This window comes from Oryza sativa, chromosome 2, assembly GCF_034140825.1.
Source record: "Oryza sativa Japonica Group chromosome 2, ASM3414082v1".
NCBI lineage: Eukaryota > Viridiplantae > Streptophyta > Magnoliopsida > Poales > Poaceae > Oryza > Oryza sativa.
In genome coordinates, this window is record NC_089036.1 from 8,351,351 (window position 1) to 8,373,606 (window position 22,256).

Genomic DNA, 22,256 nt, shown 5'->3' on the forward strand with positions numbered 1-22,256 from the left:
AAATGGAAGGAAACTGGTGACAACTCTGAGATAGCAATGAACTTATCTGATGTTTTGTACAAGTTTACAGTGTATAACAAATATCAGATAAATGAAATAGAAGGACAAATGGTTGCTGGCACAAGAGCAGAAACACCCAAACACAAATTCAGCTTTCTTTATCTCAAATTTAGCTGATTCAACTGGATCCTTCCCCCCTCCCCCTCGCATACAAACTATATAATCATAGCACAGAGAATTAAGAGCCGTAAAAATTTCAATTGAAACACAAACCGTGTTAGAACACAGAAAATAATAATTAGAAGCAAACTCATTGAGTACTCAACTATGTGACCAACATAAACATGGATGGCTAACAGCCATACAAACTGACAGATACAAAAGTTGTGTTGGGAAATGATTATAAAGGCTACCACAAAAATTTAAAGAATTTCAACAGACTGATTTATATGTTAGGTTAAGTGTGATTGATGCATTCATGTGACATTCTACTCTGGGATCATCTGTTCATTGTCTGCATCACCCTCTTGTTCTATTTGAGGTTGCTTTGGAGCTGAACTGGCTCCAGGAGCTTGCTTCTTCTTGATGCCACTGACAATATCATCGATCCTCAGGAGCATGCAGGCAGCCTCAATAGCTGTCTTGAATGTCTGCGCCTTGACACTGTACGAGTCCCAGATCTGAAAAGGATAGATAATGAGGTTTCAAGATGAATGCAAACACGCAAAAGCACAAGCACGAGGGGGGGAGAGAGACCTTCCGCTCTTTCATATCCACAATATCACCACTGCTTCCATCAATGCCAACCCAAGCATTTTCACCATTTGCATGCTGCAATTATTTGGCATGTTAGTGAAAACAAATCCAAGATAAAGCACAGGAAACTGTAAAACAATATATTATTCAACTAAAAAATATCATGATATACATGTTAGGCACAAAACTGAAGACAACTTGTTGAATTAATGAAGAATCAGATTTTACCTTTCCCTGAAGTTGTGTCATTGTCCTAATAACGTTCAGGCCACAATTCTGTAAAAGAGTTCTTGGAATTGCCTCAAATGCTAATGCGGCAGCTTCATAGGGCCACTGGTACACAGACAGCAAAGTTGACTTACATCAGTTGAGTTAATGATCACATAGATAATTATACCAAGCTAAGTTATACATGACCTATATCATACACATCATCGACAGCTCTATTTGAGAAAGAATACTACTAAAAGTATTCATGCACATACAGGAAGAGGTTCGCTATCTGCAGGTTTCATGCATTGGCTATCTGAAATCTGAATCATACCTTCTCTACACCTTCAACTGAAGAACTCTTTTGTTTCAATGTTGCAGATACAGTTAATTCAGTAGCACCACCTCCAGGTAGCAGTTTAGGGTTTTTCCAAATGTTCCTTGCCATAGACATAGCATCCTACAAACCAGAAAGTTTAGAAGATATATTTCCACTATAGAATATAACAGCATAACAGGGGAAAACATAAGCGCACCTGCAAGTTCCTCTCAACCTCATTCAAGACATCCTTGCTTGCTCCCCTCAACAAAACAGTACATGCTTTGGGATCTTTGCAGTCAACAATGAAGGCAAAGAACTCATCACCAAACTTCTTGACCTCAAAGAGGCCAGCTCCTGTTCCTACATCAGATTCTTGAAGTTCCTCTGGCCTATTCACTATAACTGCTCCACAAGCCTTTGCGATCCTGTTGTTGTCCGTCTTCCTGAGCCTTCGAATTGCACTTACACCAGCCTTTCCTAAATAATGGACTGCTAGGTCACTCAACCCTTTCTCTGTTATAACCAAATCAGGCTTGAATTTCAGAATCTGTGCACACAGGTTCTCTATATATTCCTCTTCCATCTGTAGCATCACCTGCCTGCAATAAGCCATTAAACCACAGTAAAATATATGCACAGAAGAATTTGAATTGCCTGTCTATTTTGACTTAAAATATGCATTCAGATCCCTTACCAATCTTCTTCTTTCATCAACTCAGCATTGGTCTGGTTTTCTCCTTTCTTGTATTCAAGAGGGCAATCCAGGAGAATGATGCGTGGGTTAACTATTTTTCTTCTCATTTTCCCAGGAGCAACAACATCTTTATTGATCATAACTCCTTTAAGAACCTTGGAATCTTCCAGCTGGCCTCCAGGAACCTTCTCTACTTTGATGTACTTCTTGATATCAACTTCACGAATGCCTTGACCCAGGTCAACACCAGCTGTTGTGGTAGCATCGATAGCAAGATCCTGAAGCAAGAAATTTTATTAGCAGCTCTAAAAAAGAGATACTGGAAGAAAATGGAGTTGATTTCATTTAAAGAAAGGTACTTACCGCAATAAGGTCACCAAACTGACCAGTAAATTTTGTACCGATGGAACTCTTCACCAGACCAAGCATTGCAACACCTAAATTATGAATTATGAAAAGCATCACTAATATGAATCTCCAAGAGAACTTCAAGAACAGATGATGATTCAAATAAATATTTGATATGCTGAACTTAGTCTACTTACGGTCGTCCACGTCAACAGGAATAGCAATCTTATCAAGAACAGATAGAGCATCGTCAAGAGCTTTGGTGTATGCTGCAAAAAATAAAAGAAAAAAAAAGAATTCTATGACATATAGAAGGTGTTGATTTCAGAGGCATGTTTCTAATTCTTCAGAAAATTACCTCTACAAATAACGGTGGGATGGTAGTTCTTGTCGATGAATGCTTGCGCAACATGGAGCATTTCACCAGCTAAAGAATACATACGTGTATTAGAAGGGCATAAATCAAATGAAATTTGCTCATGCAGACAACTGCTTAAGTACAGCAACAAAACAGATCAAGCATACATATATTCTTCGGCCCTTCTAAACAGGGAAGGTCAACTTGAAATGAGTCTTTATTCAGATCATACTAATTTGATATGATTTGTGAACTTCTCTAATATTATCTTTGCAGCATATATGTTTTAATATTGATAAAATGGTCAGCTAATCCAGGATGACGCTTGTGCAGTTTATGTGGGTCAATCTGTCAGATAACCCTAAATGATTCATTTCATGAAATTCAAATGTAAATACAAGATGTTATGCTATTCTGTCATATTTGAAGATGCACTTAAACCCCTAGTGGGTTTTGGTGATTAATGACAAGGTGGTTAAAGGGGACTAACGTGTTTATCAAGTTTATTCATAGGAGTTTAGCCCCAAAACAAGTTGTGATGGCTAAGAATGCAAGGAGACCCTCCAATTTGAATGTTCCTAAGTGCGAAAAACATCGAAGGTGATTAGACTAGGTTTTTCTCTTTCGAAATTGAGTTTAGGAAAAACCGTACTATTATGAGGGGTTTCAAGTGTGGTTCCAGGGTATACAAAGTGCTCTTAGTCATTTCCATGAGTCTAAAGGTTTTTGGAACTTTTTTTTGGAAATGATTTTCCCCGGGACAGAGAGGCCTACCCGGAGGTTCTGGCCGGAACCTCCGGACACCAAAGTTTATTTTCTCCACGGGACAGAGAGGGCTACCCGAAGGTTCTGGCCAGAACTTCCGGGCACCGAAGTTTAGCTAGTTTTTTCCTAAGTGCTGCCCGGAAGTTCCTAGCACTTTTGCCCGGAACCTCCTGGCAGGTTTCCAGTTCAATCTTGTGAGTAACGGCTAGATGACGTCACCTAGCCGTTATATATATGGATTTCGTCCCCAGGTCACCCTTTGGCCATTCCACTTCAGTTCTTTCATGTTCTAGGGTTTTCTAGCCACTCCCAAGCTTCCTTTGCTTCCTCCACTCAAATCTACAGCCTATCTTGTGAGATTGAGAGATTAGATTAGAGTGTAGGAGTGTTTTGGAGATGGCTTGAAGATTATGTTTGTTTGAGCACTTTGGATACTTTGTGGGCTGTCACTTGGGCTTATTACTCTTGGAGATCTTCTCCTAGAAAGTTAGGTGTCGCCCGTGAGCTTCCAAAGATCTTGTGGATGTCCCGGGAAAGTTTGTGAAGGTTTTCCTCACCTCCGCAAGGAAACGAGGTAAGTGAGTAAAGATTCTTGTGCTGAGTTTTCAGAGGTTGTCCTAGGTAGAGCAACTTGCACTTGTGGTCTTTTCTAGAAGGAATTGTGAGTTGGATCTTGGTGGTCACTCAATTCTAGAAAATGACCTAGAAGTGTTGAGTTGAAAGCTGTGGACTTCTTCTGGGATCTTTGCATAAGTGAGGCAAGGGGTTAATCGAGACCCGGCTCTTTGAGCACCTCAACGGAGAGTAGGATCTGTGTGATCTGAACTTCGGGAAAAAATCGCCTTTGTCTCTCTTGTGCATGTTCTGTGTTTGAATCTGCTGGTATCTTGTGATTTACATCTTGTGCAACCTTGTGCCTGATTGTCTATAGCTAAGACCTGTTTTACTTCCCCAAATTTTGATTTTCTCTGTTGCCCGGAAGTTCCTGGCTCAAGAACTCCGGAAGTTCCAGGCTGCTCATCTCTGCCAGGAAGTTCCGGTGTTCTTCACCAGGAGGTTCTGGGCCCTGTTAATTTAACCGCTGCGATTGTTGAGAAAATTTCAGGAAAGCCTATTCACCCCCCCCTCTAGGCTACATCTCTGCGCGTTCAATTGGTATCAGAGCAAGGTGCTCTTGATTCAAGCTTCACCGCTTTGAGCGATCCACGATGTCGGACTTAGGGGGAAAGGACGGGGAAATTAGAAATGAAGATGGAGCGAGCAGCAAGGGAACTCCATCTCCCAAGGGAGCCACTATACCTTTTGATTACAGCAAACTTACCATTCCCTCTCACAACTTCGTCTCCATGCCTTCTGGGCGTGCTCCTCAATTTGATGGGACACATTACGCCGCTTGGAAGCACAAGATGAAGTTGCATCTAATCTCTTTGCATCCAAGTATTTGGAAAGTCGTGTGTACAGGTATTGACGTACCTCATGAGGACATGGAGCTCACTTCGGAGCAAGAACAACTCATCCACTGCAATGCTCAAGCTTCCAATGCAATTCTCTCCGCCTTGAGTCCGGAGGAATTCAACAAGGTTGACGGACTAGAGGAAGCCAAGGAGATATGGGATACTTTGCAATTGGCTCATGAGGGATCACCCGCCGTTCGTGAGGCAAAGATTGAATTATTGGAAGGAAGGCTAGGAAGATTTGTGATGGATGACAAGGAGACACCACAAGAGATGTATGACAGGATGATGATCCTTGTCAACAAGATTAAAGGACTTGGGAGAAGATTTGTGATGGATGACAAGGAGACACCACAAGAGATGTATGACAGGATGATGATCCTTGTCAACAAGATTAAAGGACTTGGGAGTGAGGACATGACAAATCACTTTGTTGTCAAGAGACTTCTCCGTGCTTTTGGTCCAAGAAATCCCACTCTTGTTTCAATGATACGGGAAAGGAAAGACTTCAAGAGACTCACCCCAAGTGACATTCTTGGAAGAATTGTGTCTCATGAGATGCAAGAAGAGGAAGCTCGTGAAGTGAGACAAATGGTGAAGAATGCCGCCATGATCAAAAATCAAGAAGTTGCTTTGAAGGCAAAACAAGAAGAAGAGTCAAGTGGTGAAGAAAGTGAAGATGAAGAAATGGCTTTTATTGTCAAGAGATTCAAGCACTTTCTTCGCAAGAGTGGCTATGGCAAAGGGAGGAAGGATGATGACAAGGGAAAGAGGCAATCAAAGAGAGCGTGCTTCAATTGTGGCGAATTTGGCCATTTCATTGCCGATTGTCCCAAGTCAAATGAAGCTAAGGCTAAGGGAGGCAAGAAGAAGCCGGAACGTGCTCATGTGGCGGAGGCACACATGGCGGAAGTGTGGTACTCCGGAGATGAAGAAGATCCCGAAGTCAAGCCCAAGCCCAAGTCAAAAGACAAGGTTGAAGGAGAAGGTGGTGTTGCTACCGTCGCCTTCAAGTCATCCTCTTCAAGCAAGGAGCATCTCTTCAACAACTTGAGTGATGATGACGACGACGATTCCTACCACTACTCTTGCTTCATGGCCCAAGGCCGCAAGGTGATGACTCAAAAGCCCTCTCACACTTCTCTTGATGTTGAGTCTAGTGATGAGGAAAGTGATAATGAATTAGATGATGTGCTTAAGAGCTTTAGCAAACCCGCTATGCAACATTTGGCTAAGTTAATGAGAGCTTTGGATAGTAAAGAACAATTACTCGAAAGGCAAGAAGAATTGCTTATTCTTGAGAAGAAAAGAAACCTTGCCTTAGAGGAGAGCTTAGCTAAAGAATGTGCTAAAAATGAACAACTAGCTAATGAGCTTAATTTTGCTAATGGTTCTTTAGCTAGCCTTAGAGATGCCAATGAGACTCTTCAAGAGAAATTTGCTTGTTTAGACAAAAGTCATAAAGATCTTGAAGTTCAATTTGACACTCTTTGGAATAGTACCTCTCAACCAAATGTGGTTTCTAATTCCTCTAACCCTTCTACTAGCAATGGTTGTGCTAGGTGTTACAATATTGATTTGAACTCTTATGCTACTAATATTGATGCTATGCAAGCTCTTAAGAAAGAGAATGAAAGGTTGGACACATTGGTGAAATATGGATGCATGAAGACATACCATTCAAAAGATGCCCTTTACAAGACTATCACCGCTCATCCTAACAAGGATGGACACGGGCTCAGGTTTTCGGGTGGAAGTCCTGTGTCTAAGCGTGTGATGGTAAATGGAAAAGAATGCTTGATGTTTGTGAGAGAAGGAAAAGCACCACAAGCAAGTGAGGTGACTAATCTTGTGAGCAGCCAGGGACTCGGAACATCTGGACAAACCGGCCAAAACCTCTGGGTGGGAGTTTCTGTCTCTCAAAAATTCCCACCAGGAAGTTCCGGCCAGTTTGCCGGGAAGTTCCGGGCCAATGGCCGTGCACAAGACATGACCGGAAGTTCCAGGCATAATGCCAGGAGGTTCCGGCCAGATGGTCTTTACTATGATTCATATGTAATTTCCAAAAATTCAGAGGGCAAAGTGGTTGTTTATTTTAATGGGAATTACAATGATGAATATCGCACTTGTGTGTGGGTGCCAAAGGCTTTGGTAACTAACATCAAGGGACCCAAACTTAGACAAGTTTGGGTTCCTAAATCCCAAGCTTGATTTCTTTTGTAGACATACTCCTCCGGTGGTTTAAGTTGGGTTGTGGACAGTGGTTGCACCAATCATATGACTGGAGAGAGGAGTATGTTTACAAGTCTTGATGAGGAGAACGGAACTCGTGAGAATATTGTGTTTGGAGATGATGGTAAAGGAAAGGTAATGGGTCTAGGTAAAATTGCCATCTCCAATAATCAATCTCTCTCCAATGTTCTTCTTGTCAATTCATTAAGCTACAATTTATTATCCGTTTCTCAATTATGTAAGTTGGGTTACAATTGCTTGTTTACCGATGAGGATGTGACCGTCTTTAGAAGGGATGACTCCTCCGTAGCATTCAAAGGCAAGTTAAAGGGTGATCTCTATCTTGTCGATTTCAATGTGGATAGAGTGAATCCGGAAGCTTGTTTGATTGCTAAATCCTCCATGGGTTGGCTATGGCATCGTAGACTAGCCCATGTTGGAATGCGGAATTTGGCAACTCTTCTAAAGGGGGAACACATCCTCGGGCTCACTAATGTCACATTTGAGAAAGATCGTGTGTGTAGTGCTTGCCAAGCCGGGAAACAAGTTGGGAATCCACATCCTATCAAGAACATCATGACTACAACACGCCCTCTTGAGCTTCTACATATGGATTTATTCGGGCCCGTGGCCTACATAAGTATTGGAGGTAACAAGTATGGTTTTGTCATTGTTGATGATTTTTCCCGCTTCACTTGGGTGTATTTTCTCCATAACAAGAGTGAGGCTCAAGATGTCTTCAAGCGCTTCGCCAAGCAAGCCCAAAACCTCTATGATCTCACCATCAAGAGGGTGCGAAGCGACAATGGAGGAGAATTCAGGAACACTCAAGTGGAGGAATTCCTTGATGAAGTGGGAATCAAGCATGAGTTTTCCACCCCATATGATCCTCCTCAAAATGGCATTGTTGAGAGGAAGAACCGAACTCTTATTGAAGCCGCAAGATCAATGCTTGATGAGTACAAGACTTCGGATATTTTTTGGGCAGAGGCCGTGAGTACCGCATGTCATGCCATCAACCGCTTGTACCTCCACAAGATCTTAAAGAAAACTTCATATGAGCTCTTGAGTGGTAAGAAACCTAATGTTTCATATTTTCGTGTCTTTGGGAGCAAATGCTTTATTTTGAGTAAGAGGCCTCGCTCATCTAAGTTCTCACCTAAGGTGGATGAGGGATTCTTACTTGGCTATGAATCAAATGCACATGCCTATCGTGTCTTCAACAAAACCTCCGGTAGTGTTGAAGTCACTAGGGATGTGACATTTGATGAATCTAATGGCTCCCAAGGAGAGCAAGTTGTTGTACATGTTGTAGGTGATATGGATCCAAGTCAAGCTATAGGTACTAAGGCTATTGGAGACATACGACCAGTCGAGACGCAGGATGACCAAGAAGACAGGGATCAACCTTCGTCATCGACATCCAATAGCCCTACATTGAGTCAAGTGTCAGTCGACCCGAAAGTTCCGGGACCAGATGGTCGGAACCTCCAGACCTCTCCAGGCCAGGAAGTTCCGGGTCCATCTGCCAAGAAGTTCCGGGCAGAGGACAGTCAAGGCGTGCCTACGGCACAAGTGGATGGGATTGATGCCGAGGGCACTGTAGAGCATCCTGATCAGGCTCAGGTCCCCTCGGTGCACCATCCAAGAATACATCACTGTCCAAAGAGATCATCCCGTCGACAACATACTTGGTGACATAAGAAAGGGGGTAACTACTCGTTCTCGTGTCGCTAGCTTTTGTCAACACTATTCGTTTGTCTCTTCTTTGGAACCAACCAGGGTTGAAGATGCACTTGGTGATCCAGATTGGGTGATGGCTATGCAAGAGGAATTGAATAACTTCACTCGCAATCAAGTATGGATGTTGGTGGAGAGACCCAACCAAAATGTCATCGGCACTAAGTGGATCTTTCGCAACAAGCAAGATGAACATGGAGTGGTTCTAAGGAACAAAGCCCGATTGCGCAAGGGTTCACCCAAGTCGAGGGTCTCGATTTTGGTGAAACCTTCGCACCCGTTGCTCGCCTTGAGTCAATTCGAATCCTTTTAGCCTATGCCGCTCACCATAATTTCAGGTTATTCCAAATGGATGTCAAGAGTGCCTTTCTCAATGGACCTATCTCGGAGTTGGTCTTTGTGGAGCAACCACCGGGGATTGAGGATCCAAAGTTGCCAAACCATGTGTACAAGCTCCACAAGGCGCTCTACGGGCTCAAACAAGCCCCTAGGGCTTGGTATGAATGTCTCCGAGATTTTCTTTTGAAAAATGGTTTTGAAATTGGAAAGGCGGATACTACTCTCTTCACTAAAAAATTTAAGAGTGATTTATTCATATGCCAAATTTATGTCGATGACATAATATTTGGTTCTACTAATGCCTCTTTTTGTGAAGAATTTAGTAGTATCATGACTAAAAGGTTCGAGATGTCTATGATGGGTGAGTTGACCTTCTTCCTTGGGCTACAAGTGAAACAAGCTCAAGAGGGCACTTTCATCTCTCAAACCAAGTACGTGAAGGATATTCTCAAGAAGTTTGGGATGGAAGATGCCAAACCCATCAAGACGCCCATGCCTACTAATGGCCACCTAGACCTCGACGATAATGGTAAATGTGTGGACCAAAAGGTTTATCGCTTCATGATAGGATCCTTGCTTTACTTATGTGCATCTCGTCCCGATATCATGCTTAGTGTATGCATGTGTGCTCGCTTTCAAGCAGAGCCTAAAGAGTGTCATTTGATTGCCGTCAAGAGAATTCTAAGATATTTAGTCCATACTCCTAATCTTGGCTTGTGGTATCCTAAGGGTTGTGACTTTGAGCTTTTGGGCTATTCCGATTCGGATTACGCCGGGTGTAAGGTTGATAGAAAAAGCACAACCGGGACTTGCCAATTTCTTGGGCGGTCCCTTGTTTCTTGGTCCTCCAAGAAGCAAAATTCCATTGCTTTATCCACCGCCGAAGCCGAATATGTCGCCGCCGGTTCTTGTTGTGCCCAACTCCTTTGGATGAAACAAACCCTAAAAGACTTTGGCTACAACTTCACCAAGATCCCACTCCTATGTGACAATGAGAGTGCCATCAAAATAGCCAATAATCCCGTTCAACATTCTCGAACCAAACACATAGATATTCGCCACCACTTTTTGAGAGATCATGAGACCAAAGGAGACATATGCCTTACCCATGTGAGAACCAAAACCCAATTAGCCGACATTTTCACCAAGCCTTTAGATGAGAAAAGATTTTGCGAGCTTAGGAGTGAGCTCAATATCTTAGATTCTCGCATCATTAGGTGATGGGTGATTGGCTAATTTATAGTCAAACATATGTCACTAAAATGTAAATTAAAAAAAATGAGCTTTTGTGTCTTGAGATCACTTCTTGTATAGAAGATGGTCTTGATACCAGGAATAAAGCTCAACCATTCCCCTTTTATCCAAAAACCCTTTTGTGAAAATTTTTGCAAAATCCTTTGTGTGCCTTTTATTGCGAAAATTTGGTTTTTATTTCCTTCTTGTGATGTATTGTGACCATAGTTATGTAATGTTATTTGTTGGCTGGTCATATACATCATAAGTCTTTTCATGTCCATAGTTCCTAATTTCCCTTCGTTGAATTCTCATCACCTCCTTGTTTTTGGGCCTGACTGCCCTTTATCTGTCAGGCCGGAAGTTCCGGGCCTTCCTGTCCGGAACCTCCGGGTGTCGGGGAGTATTTTCTCTCGGGGGGAGTTGGAAACCCTAGTCTCTCTCCTCATTTCTACTCCCTGCCCGACGCCAGCCCTAGCCGCCGCTACAGTGCCCCTAGTGGCGATTTCCTTTTCAACCTGTGAAAATTTGATTCTTCTTCGTGGAATCAACCACATTGGTGGCTAGGAGGATCTTCCCGCGATAGTTCTGCGATTTCCTCTCTCAAGGTAGCACTTTTTGATTCCCTCTCTCGGTTCATTGTGTTTTTATCCCGATCTCTAAATCTGTGAACCTAGGGAGAAAACCACTTGGATAGTCTTGTTTCTGCTACCTTGTAGATCACCGATCTATAGGATTTGTTCACATGCACTGGCTATTTTTGAGACCACTGTTCTTCATTTTTGCCGGCCGGAAGTTTCGGTGTTCTTTCACCCGGAACCTCCGGGCGCTGTCCAGCCAGCCAGCCACTCTTGATTCTCTCTTTTTTTTTACCTAACTACTGCACTCCAATTTATTGATTCCTGTTGCAGTAAGCACTATGACTCGTGAGAAAAGACAGAAAGCTTCTCAGGATGTGTCCGGTGATGAGAGTCCTCCTATTCGTTTTCCTCGTGGTCGTTTGGGAAAAGAGAAAGTGGTTGAAGGTGGCAGTGGCAGTGGCACTCGTACCTCTCCCAGGTTTACCAGGCAATCCAGCAATCGCCCAGTTCAGATTCGTGATGTTGACAGTGGTCAAGGTAGTGATGCTCCTTCTTCAAGAGGTCGTGGGAGAGGTGGTGGTCGCACTTCTGGGGCTGGAAGGGCCTCTCATGATTTCCCTGTTGGATTTCGTGAGAATCCCGTTCGGCTCTACAAGACTATTGGTTTTGACACCACTCCTATTCATCACATTGGAAGACCCAAGTCCAACTACCTTCATCAGCTTGCCAAGTGCAGAAGGGACCGTTTGATTGATCCAGAGACACAGCCTGAGGAGTCACAAGATCCACGTTTCAGAACTTTAACTCAGTTGGATTGGTACAACTCAATGATTATGGCTAGAGACAATCCAGTGGTTGAGATGAAGTGGATTGATTGGACTTACATGAGGAAGAAGAACAATGAAGTGTTCAACCAAGCAATGCAAGTTTGCCACAACAAGAATCTTGGAGATATTCTTGCCTTGGAGTATGATTGGACTGAGGAGGTCATTGCACAGTTCTATGCGACAGCATTCTTTGGTACTACTAGGAAGGGAACTCCTTATGTAAAGTGGATGACTGCGGGTGTTAGGCACAAGATTTCCATAGCACAGTTTGCTGAGATATTGGGCTTAGAGGATGAGGATCTCAATAGGCCTAATATTCATAGTGAAGCACCCCTCCCCATGATCAAGACTAAGTTCATGTATACTAAGGATGCTCCTAGGACTTGTATGGGAACTACTCATGGTTTGCATCCAAACTACAAGGTGTTGTACCATCTTTCGTTGGTCTTTGCTTCCAAAGGTTGGAGATGCCACTGCTTTGCCTTCCAAACATGCTCATCTTCTCAGTCGCATGCGCTACAATCAGCCACTTTTCAGTGTGATGAAGTTGATTTGGTATGAGATTGCCAACACCATTCTTGAGCCTAAGCGAGGTTGCATCTATGCTCCATTCATTATGAAGATGATTGAGACAGTCACCGGGGTGTTCTACATCAAAGATGGGCGCCACAATCCTTTTCGTCCTTGTGTTCCACCTTCCTCTTCTCCAGTGGCACCTAGATCCATCCCTTCTACCTCAGCTGGTCCTTCTTCTAGTGCCCCACCGCAATCCTCGAGCTCTTCTCCCATCAAGAAGGCACTTCAGGCAATCTTCTGTATGTGTGCTAAGACTGCAAAGAATGTATGTGTGCTAAGACTACAAAGAAAGTGAAGAAGATAGAAAGGCGTCAGAAGGAAGATAGAAGAGAGGCTGGGAAAGAAGTGTCAGATGATTCTGAAGATGAGGTCTATGTGGATCCTTTTGAGGCTTATGAGGCAGCCCGCAATGTTGCCGGTGAAGGTTCATCCACCTATTTCAATGAAGAGTCTTCCCAATTAGATGATGATGATGATGATGATGAGGATGACACTGACGCAGCTGCTGAGGATGCTCCCACTGATGTAGACACCGCTGCACAGTCCGATGAGTCTCATCTCTCCGGCGATACCGAGATTGTTCCCTCCGATGGAGATGGAGATGGAGATGAGTGATCCTCTTCTTCCCTTCATGGTTTCTTGCTTTTTGGTGCCTTGATGCCAAAGGGGGAGAAATTGTGAATTGAAGGGGGTCATTTAAATCTTTTTGCTGCCTTGACTGTTGTCTGGTCATTTGGCCGGAAGTTCCGGGTCTTGTGATCCGGAGGTTCCGGCCTGGCAGATTTCCCCTCTTTTATCTCTCTCTCTATGGACATGTAATCATATTCTCTATTGGTTGGATGTAATGATTGTTAGATGCTTTTTTATCCTTTATGTCAGCAAGTTAGACCATATGGATGTTGCATTTTGATGTGATGATGTGTTCTTTTCATCTTTTTGAGTGATTGCCATGTCATCTAGTCTTTCTATTTGCATCACTCTTTATTTAAGCTCTCTCATCTGCATCTTATTTGATTAAGGATAGTGTGAAGTTTCCTTTGAGCTTTCCTTCGTTTTTATGCATATTGTATTTCATCTCATTTTATTATATGCATATCTTTAAGGGGAGCTTCATACTTCTCTCATCATTCCAAATTTAAATTCTATTATCTTTTTGTGTGCTTTAACCATGTTGTCATCAATCACCAAAAAGGGGGAGATTGAAGATGCACTTAAACCCCTAGTGGGTTTTGGTGATTAATGACAAGGTGGTTAAAGGGGACTAACGTGTTTATCAAGTTTATTCACAGGAGTTTAGCCCCAAAGCAAGTTGTGATGGCTAAGAATGCAAGGAGACCCCCCAATTTGAATGTTCCTAAGTGCGAAAAACATCGAAGGTGATTAGACTAGGTTTTTCTCTTTCGAAATTGAGTTTAGGAAAAACCGTACTGTTAAGAGGGGTTTCAAGTGTGGTTCTAGGGTATACAAAGTGATCTTAGTCATTTCCATGAGTCTAAAGGTTTTTGGAACTTTTTTTTGGAAATGATTTTCCCCGGGACAGAGAGGCCTACCCGGAGGTTCTGGCCGGAACCTCCGGACACCAAAGTTTATTTTCTCCCCGGGACAGAGAGGGCTACCCGGAGGTTCTGGCCGGAACTTCCGGGCACCGAAGTTTAGCTAGTTTTTTCCTAAGTGCTGCCCGGAAGTTCCTAGCACTTTTGCCCGGAACCTCCTGGCAGGTTTCCAGTTCAATCTTGTGAGTAACGGCTAGATGACGTCACCTAGCCGTTATATATATGGATTTCGTCCCCAGGTCACCCTTTGGCCATTCCACTTCAGTTCTTTCATGTTCTAGGGTTTTCTAGCCACTCCTAAGCTTCCTTTGCTTCCTCCACTCAAATCTACAGCCTATCTTGTAAGATTGAGAGATTAGATTAGAGTGTAGGAGTGTTTTGGAGATGGCTTGAAGATTATGTTTGTTTGAGCACTTTGGATACCTTGTGGGCTGTCACTTGGGCTTATTACTCTTGGAGATCTTCTCCTAGACGGTTAGGTGTCGCCCGTGAGCTTCCAAAGATCTTGTGGATGTCCCGGGAAAGTTTGTGAAGGTTTTCCTCACCTCCGCAAGGAAACGAGGTAAGTGAGTAAAGATTCTTGTGTTGAGTTTTCAGAGGTTGTCCTAGGTAGAGCAACTTGCACTTGTGGTCTTTTCTAGAAGGAATTGTGAGTTGGATCTTGGTGGTCACTCAATTCTAGAAAATGACCTAGAAGTGTTGAGTTGAAGGCTGTGGACTTCTTCTGGGATCTTTGCATAAGTGAGGCAAGGGGTTAATCGAGACCCGGCTCTTTGAGCACCTCAACGGAGAGTAGGATCCGTGTGATCCGAACTTCAGGAAAAAATCGCCTTTGTCTCTCTTGTGCATGATCTGTGTTTGAATCTGCTAGTATCTTGTGATTTACATCTTGTGCAACCTTGTGCCTGATTGTCTATAGCTAGGACCTGTTTTGCTTCCCCAAATTTTGATTTTCTCTGTTGCCCGGAAGTTCCTGGCTCAAAAACTCCGGAAGTTCCGGGCTGCTCATCTCTGCCAGGAAGTTCCGGTATTCTTCACCAGGAGGTTCCGGGCCCTGTTAATTTAATCGCTGCGATTGTTGAGAAAATTTCAGGAAAGCCTATTCACCCCCCCCCCCTCTAGGCTACATCTCTGCGCGTTCAATATTAACCAACTGGTCTCTTAAAATAAGCATAAGGGACCAAAAACGGCATACCAAGAACAATAACAGATGTCGTGCCATCTCCTACTTCTTCATCCTGTGTGCGGCTTAGCTCAATCATAGACTGCATGGACAACTCATAAAGTATTAGGAATACAGGACTGAGCATCGAGAATAGGGCTAAGAAAAGAGCTCAAGGTTTAGGAGCTACGTGCAGTTTCATTGTTTGGCATGGCATATCGTTCACCAAAAAAATAAAAATCTTTGTGGTGGCATATCGACCAAAGATTTAACATGCAAGTAGCATACCACAATGTTTAATGTGATGCCCCCTTCTAAGTTTTAAATCTGACATCTAGCAATATGGTCGTTGATCTGGCTCCTAGTGACTCTATATGTCAGCCTTGTCTATGATATTTTGTGTGATTCAGAAGAATTAACCACAGATGACCTTTTTACAATGTCACAACATAAAGTGATCGTTTTGAAATTTATTTTTCATGTGGCTGCATGCTCTGGGTGAACCAAGTGAGCAGCACAAACAATAGCCATAAGACGACTTCAAGGTACACATAAGGGCGTGTGCACAAAACAAGCTAAGCTTAAGATGAATTTAAATAACAAATGAACAAAATTCAGCTGTTTTATCTTCACTAGATCTAATCAACCAGGCCTTAATCATGCACGACCACCAAAACTATGATAACTTAATATTGGAGTGGACCAACCTTTGCAGCTGGGTGTGCAAGGTCTAGCTCCCGCAATATACAATTGCCATCATTAGTTACAACAATACCTGCAGAACCAAGGAAATAATTCAAATATGGTGAAAAATGTCCTGACAGTTCTACAAATGTAGCATCTATATTCGGAGTGTTTTACTGACATATGAATGCAAAAATCTATCCACCATCAACTCTAAATAAAATGCTTAATGCACCATTCAAACTATTCCTTGAAACAACTGTATAACCATAGAAGTTACATTTAAAGAACACAATCCTTAATGCATTGTCCAAATAATTCGATAGAATTATTGTATTAATTATGATTATAGGACAAGTTGGATGCAGATAAAATAAAGAAGGTAGATAAGAAACCCAAATAAGTTGGAAAAGAATGCAAAAGTTGGTCCAAAGATAAATATTCAGCTTCTTTTCATTATGACCCAGAAAAGGTAATGAAACATAATCTTCCCAACATCACTAGGTAATTTCCATGAAACCAATGAAGCTAGAGTTGTACAATGCACCTGAAAGGTTCTGAAACAAAAAGAGAAAGGACACATATTCTATCATACCATGAACAGGGCAGTTGTAAATTGCAACTCATACGATGCTATCATGTTACAACATGAAGGTTAGCAATATCACCTATATCAAAATATTGCTACGAAGCCACTCATTCAGTCCAAGCTAACATAGCATAGACAATCGTACAAACTGCAAAACAATAATGATTTGAACAAAAACTTCATAGATTGAGTCGCGCACCTCCTGCAGCATCAAGAAGCATCTTCAACATTGACTGAGGGCCCAATGTTGTGCGTATGATATCCGCCACAGCCTGCAAAAACAGATCGAATGGTATCATCAAGTAATTAAAAAAAAATGGGCTCAAACATGGGAAGCCGGTTACATCATCATTCTTATTACTCAACAACCTGTCAATGACATCAAACACAACATGGAGTTAACTACATGAAGCCTAAAGAGGTGACCAGTTGTACCTTGGCTGCCTGGATGTTGGCATGATGCACCTTGGTGCCAGACTCCCGCTTCAAAGAATCCTCTGCATTGCCAAACAAAAAAAAAAAAAAGGGGGAAATAACTCAGATTAGTGACAAAGCACAGCACACCCCAGCCGAGCGAAGGATCAGATCAAGAATCCAAATTGAGCTACTAAAGCATCATCAGTGGATCACGAGACGGAGAAAGGATGCCGGATGGACAAGCCAGCCCGACCTCGCCAGCAGCCGCAGCGGGGTGAAAGAAGACAAATGAATTTCTCAAAAAAAAGAAAGGAGAAAAATCCCGCGGTGGCAAGAACCCTAGCATATGGGAGGTGAGAGAGATGGAGAGGTAACTCACTGAGCACGAGCACCGGCGCGTGCAATGCCATGGATAGCGAGAGGCGCGAGGAGGAGGATGCGGCGGCGGCGGCGGTGGCGGTGGCGGCGGCGGGGGTTGGTTCGCGCAAACGGAAAAGAGGGGGAGGAGGGGGGGTTGGGAGAAGAGAGTATGTGGAGGCCCACTAGGCCCAGTTTATGACCATGTTGGGCCCAATGAAACATATGGGCCTTCCTGATTACACTTGGGCTTCCTGACCACACTCCTATTGTAACTTTGGGTTTCTACACCAAGTGAAGATTGACAACCATCATCTAACTAAAATCTATTAGTTAGAGCAAGTTTAATGGTAGAGTAAATTTCACGAAACTACATATACTATATCAAATTATCACAAAACTACATATTTAACTCGGCTTATCACAAAACTACACATTTAACATCAAATTTATCACAAAACTACACATTTAAAATGAAGTGTCACAAAACCATATGTTTAGTAAGTTTAATAGTATAGCCAACTATTAGCTCCACCATAACAATGGTGCTAGGGATTTAAACTCCAAAGTTGTAGTTTTGTGATAACTTCAATATTAAATAAATATTTTGTGATACTTAACCTTAAATCTGCAGTTTTGTGATAAATTTGGTACTAAATCTGTAGCTTTGTGATAATTTGGTCAAAATACACGTAGTTTTGTGAAATTTACTCTTAATAGTATAGCCAACTACTAGCTCCAAATCATTTATAGTCAATTTAATAGTCCATTCATATAATAGTTACATATGCATATATACTACATTGTTAATACATGGTCCCACCTCTCATACACACATAACATTTTGGAGTCCGTACTGCAGTTAGCTACAAATCTGTTGACCGCTTTCCGTCTCTCCCTTCTCTTATCTCATCCACACGTGCTTATAGCTAACTTGTAGCATGCTATTGTACTCGCTCTTATACGTTGCGTACATATCCATAATTAGAGCATTTTCACCATCCTCTTATTTAATACCGTAGTCCTAAAATATAAGGGATTTTACTCATGTAATTGTATGAGCAAAATCCCTTATATTTTAGAACGAAGAGAATAGATCCTATTATATTTTGAGGTTTTAGTGTTGGATGTACTACGCGCTCCTCAAGTCAGGCGCCAAGCTGCTGGTCACCATCAATGGTGCCTGAAAGTCTTTGGTTGTGGGTTCTTGATGTCCAAAAGAAATTTCAGTCAACACAGGGGTAGTCCTTGCCATGCAATAATCTTAGGGCAAATCAAACGGCCAGTGTGCTTCTCATCATATACCATTGAATGGTGAAAATAAATGTAAGATTTAGCAATCACATTATGTCAACATAGGGGTAGTCCTTGCCATGCACAAATCTTAGGGCGAATCAGCCAGTGCGATTCTCAAACAACATCCAACGGCAAAAAGGAATTGTTGTCAACAGAGCGGTAGCAATTCCCTTCATTTCACTATCACAAGAGGGCCTTGGCCCCCCAATCAAATCCCGTGCATATCAAATCTCGTGCATGCAAGTCCTTAGGATAGCTTTCATAGGGTAAAATAAAGGGAAACATTATTCCCTAGAGTTTTTCGATGTCACGAGGGCTCGGATGTCACGAGGAATTCACCACAGAAGGTCATATTTCTTCTAGTGTTTGTCCATTCCATATAAGTATTTAACCCAAGATAGTTGTGCTTGTGCCTCATGTATATGTCAGGTGGGCCCTTGGTCCATATTAACTGTAGTTTTTCGTCCATTCCATATAAGTATTTAGCCCAAGGTAAGGTAGTTGTGCTTGTACCTCATGTATATGTCAGGTGGGCCCTCGGTCCACATTAACTGCAGACTCATTCTAATGATTCTCCCATCTGTAGCAACCATCTCCATTACATATTGCTAAGTCCGCTTTATTTTCCATTGCATTAAACATCCACTCTATCCTCTAGTTGAACCGGAAATAAATGGTGAAAAAGTAAGAAATTACTCCCTCCGTTTTTTAATATACGACGCCGTTGACTTTTTAAGATACTTTTAGCTATTCGTCGTATTAAAAAATTTATGTACTTATCATTTTACTTTATTATGACTTGATTATCGTCAAATGTTATTTAAGCATGACTTAATTTTTTTATATGTGCAAAAAAAATGAATAAGATAAATAGCCAAATGTTTATCAAAAAGTCAATGGTTTCATATATTAAAAAACAGAGGTAGTATATAAGATAACTCCAATTTCACAAAACATGTCGCTGTCAACAGCGTTGGTTTGTTAGTTTGTTGGGTTTGCATAGGTGGTGAGCTGATAAGCATTGGCGGCACTAGACATTTTGGCGCTCGTTGTGCACCCTATCGAAGTGCTATCGAAGATCAACAATGTGCATAGTAATTAAACCTAAATGTATCAATTCATTTAGATTGAAATTGTGTATACTACAAAATTCTCCGGTGGTGAATAAAATTAGACTTATCACATTACTGTAACAGCAAGCTGTTCATAGATACAATGTCGGTGTCTTAGAATCAAACCATGGACATGACCTCGTTGTTATTACAAATAACACTGATTCTCAATGTCACTTAGTACAACCGCTTCATTATAATAGTAAGCAATAACATGATACAAACTTTGGTGCAAAATATATAACATGAATTGATTCTCAGCAATGCTTTGCTAATTACACTAATTTTGATGCTGACGTCAATCCAATGAATCTTGAGCAACATGCTGAATTGAAGTCAAATGCATAGAAATATGCCTCATTGGTCCCATTGATGAGATACTTCCCTCATTGGTCCCATTGATGAAAGTGGATCTTATTTTTGACCTTATACCGCAGAAGGTCTAGTTTGTAACTTGACGTAGGTTTAGTTCGAATCTAGAATCTTTAAAACAAATGCATCATTGTTGACCTGGCAACTACCTTTATAACATTCACAGATGATTATTCGCATTATGGCTACATTTATCCAATTAAATACCCCTTATGGCCAAATACATGGACCTTTTGCAAGGTTTCTACATGAAAATGGCATAGTAGCCCAGTACTCAACACCGGGCAAGCCTCAGCAGAAGGAGTAGCAGAAAGACGCAACCGCACTCTAATGGACATGGTGTGTAGTATCCTAAGCCACTCCACTTTAACGATAAGTCTATGGATGGAGGCATTAAAAACTTCTGCCCATATTCTTAATCGAGTACCAAGTAAGGCGGTGCCCAAAACACCGTATGAGCTATGGACAGGAAGGAAACCCACGCTAAAACACCGTGTGGGGCTGTCCAGCTGAGGCAAAGTTATTTAACCCAACTATTGGGAAGCTAGATCCCAAGACAGTAAGTTGCCATTTCATTGGCTACCCTGAGAAATCAAAAGGTTTACGTTTCTACTGTCCTGACAGACACACTAAGTTTGTAGAAACGAGACACGCAGTGTTTCTAGAGCATGACATAGTTAGGGGGAGCATGGTACCCCGAGAAATTAGTCTTGAAGAGAAGCGGGTATGTGTACCTACTCCGATGATTCAAGAACCTTTTTTTCTCGATACCTGCTGCTGCTGCACCGACAGTACAGAACGCTGCGGTGACAACACCTGATGTTAGTTCTCCTGTGATAACAATAAATGAGCACGAGTAACCTGAGATTCAGGATCCTCCAGAACAAGTTGTCACACAAGAGGAAGAGCAACATCAGCCCCAAATAGAAGAAGTACCACAACTCAGAAGATCTCAAAGAGAGAGAAGGACAGCTATTCCTAGTGACTACCAAGTTTATTCTAGTGAAGAAGTTCAAACAGAGGGTGATCCCACCTCGTTTGAAGAAGCCATGAGAAGTGCTCATTCATCAAAATGGCTTGAAGCCATGGAAGATGAAATGAGATCAATGAGTACCAACAAAGTTTGGGACTTAGTAGAAATTCCTAAAGGAGCCAAAACAGTAGGCTGCAAATGGGTCTACAAAACAAAATGTGACTCCAAAGGGAATGTAGAAAGATATAAAGCATGACTTGTGGCAAAAGGGTTTACTCAAAGAGAAGGAATTGATTATAATGAGACCTTTTCTCCGGTGTCATGTAAAGATTCCTTCAGGATCGTAATGGCACTTGTTTCACATTATGATCTAGAGCTACATCAAATGGATGTAAAGACAGCATTCCTTAACGGGGATCTATATGAAAACGTTTATATGGCACAACTCAAGGGTTTTGTTGTGGAAAGGAAAGAACAAATAGATGCCATCTGAAGAAATCCATTTATGGATTAAAATAGGCCTCCAGACAATGGTACTTAAAGTTTGATGAAGTAATAAGACGGTTTGGGTTTAATGAGAATGAAGAGGACAATTGCGTTTACGCAAAGTTCAGAAATGAGAGATTTATTTTCCTAATCCTATATGTATATGACATCCTACTAGCTAGTAGTGATGTTGATTTATTATTGGAGACGAAAAAGTTTTTGTCCTCGAATTTCGATATGAAAGATCTTGGTGAAGCCTCATTTGTTCTGGGAATAGAGATTCACCGAGATAGAAGAAAAGGGGTTTTAGGATTATCGCAAAAGGCATATCTGGAAAAAGTTCTAAAGAAATACAATATGGATGCGAGTAAGCCTACACCTGCTCCCATAGTCAAGGGCGATAGGTTTGGGAAAATTCAATCTCCCAAGAACCAGTATGAGATCGATTAAATGAAAGCGGTTCCATATGCTTCGGTTGTCGAAAGCTTACAGTATGCTCAAGTATGTACGCGCCCTGACTTAGCTTTTGTTACCGGGATACTTGGCAGATATCAAGGAAATCCAGGAATAGATCACTGGAGAATGGTAAAGAAAGCTTTGCGTTATGTGCAAGGCACAAAAGGCCTCATGCTAACGTACATAAGAACTGATTCCCTAGAGATAGAATGGTATTCAGATGCAGATTTTGCGGGAGATGTAGATGATAGAAAGTCCACATCATGCTACATATTCACTCTCGCAAAGGGGCTATTTCGTGGAAAAGCTTCAAGCAAACCGTCATAGCATCATTGACGATGTATGCTGAGTTTGTAGCTAGTTA

At 42.0% G+C, this 22,256-nt stretch overlaps 1 protein-coding gene across 1 annotated transcript; it reads right to left on the reverse strand.

The window, feature by feature from the left end:
- Positions 1 to 233: 233 nt before the first annotated feature.
- On the reverse strand, positions 234 to 17,326 carry LOC4328872 (T-complex protein 1 subunit gamma). The gene is made up of 14 exons (NM_001409918.1): positions 17,220 to 17,326; positions 16,859 to 16,920; positions 16,623 to 16,695; positions 15,858 to 15,925; positions 15,184 to 15,253; positions 2,689 to 2,757; positions 2,528 to 2,599; positions 2,346 to 2,419; positions 1,983 to 2,260; positions 1,503 to 1,887; positions 1,301 to 1,426; positions 985 to 1,089; positions 757 to 831; positions 234 to 680 (listed from the first exon to the last, which is right to left on the reverse strand). The coding sequence occupies exons 1-14, from the start codon at positions 17,248 to 17,250 to the stop codon at positions 489 to 491; spliced, it is 1,680 nt and encodes a 559-aa protein (NP_001396847.1). The 5' UTR covers positions 17,251 to 17,326; the 3' UTR covers positions 234 to 488.
- Positions 17,327 to 22,256: the final 4,930 nt, after the last annotated feature.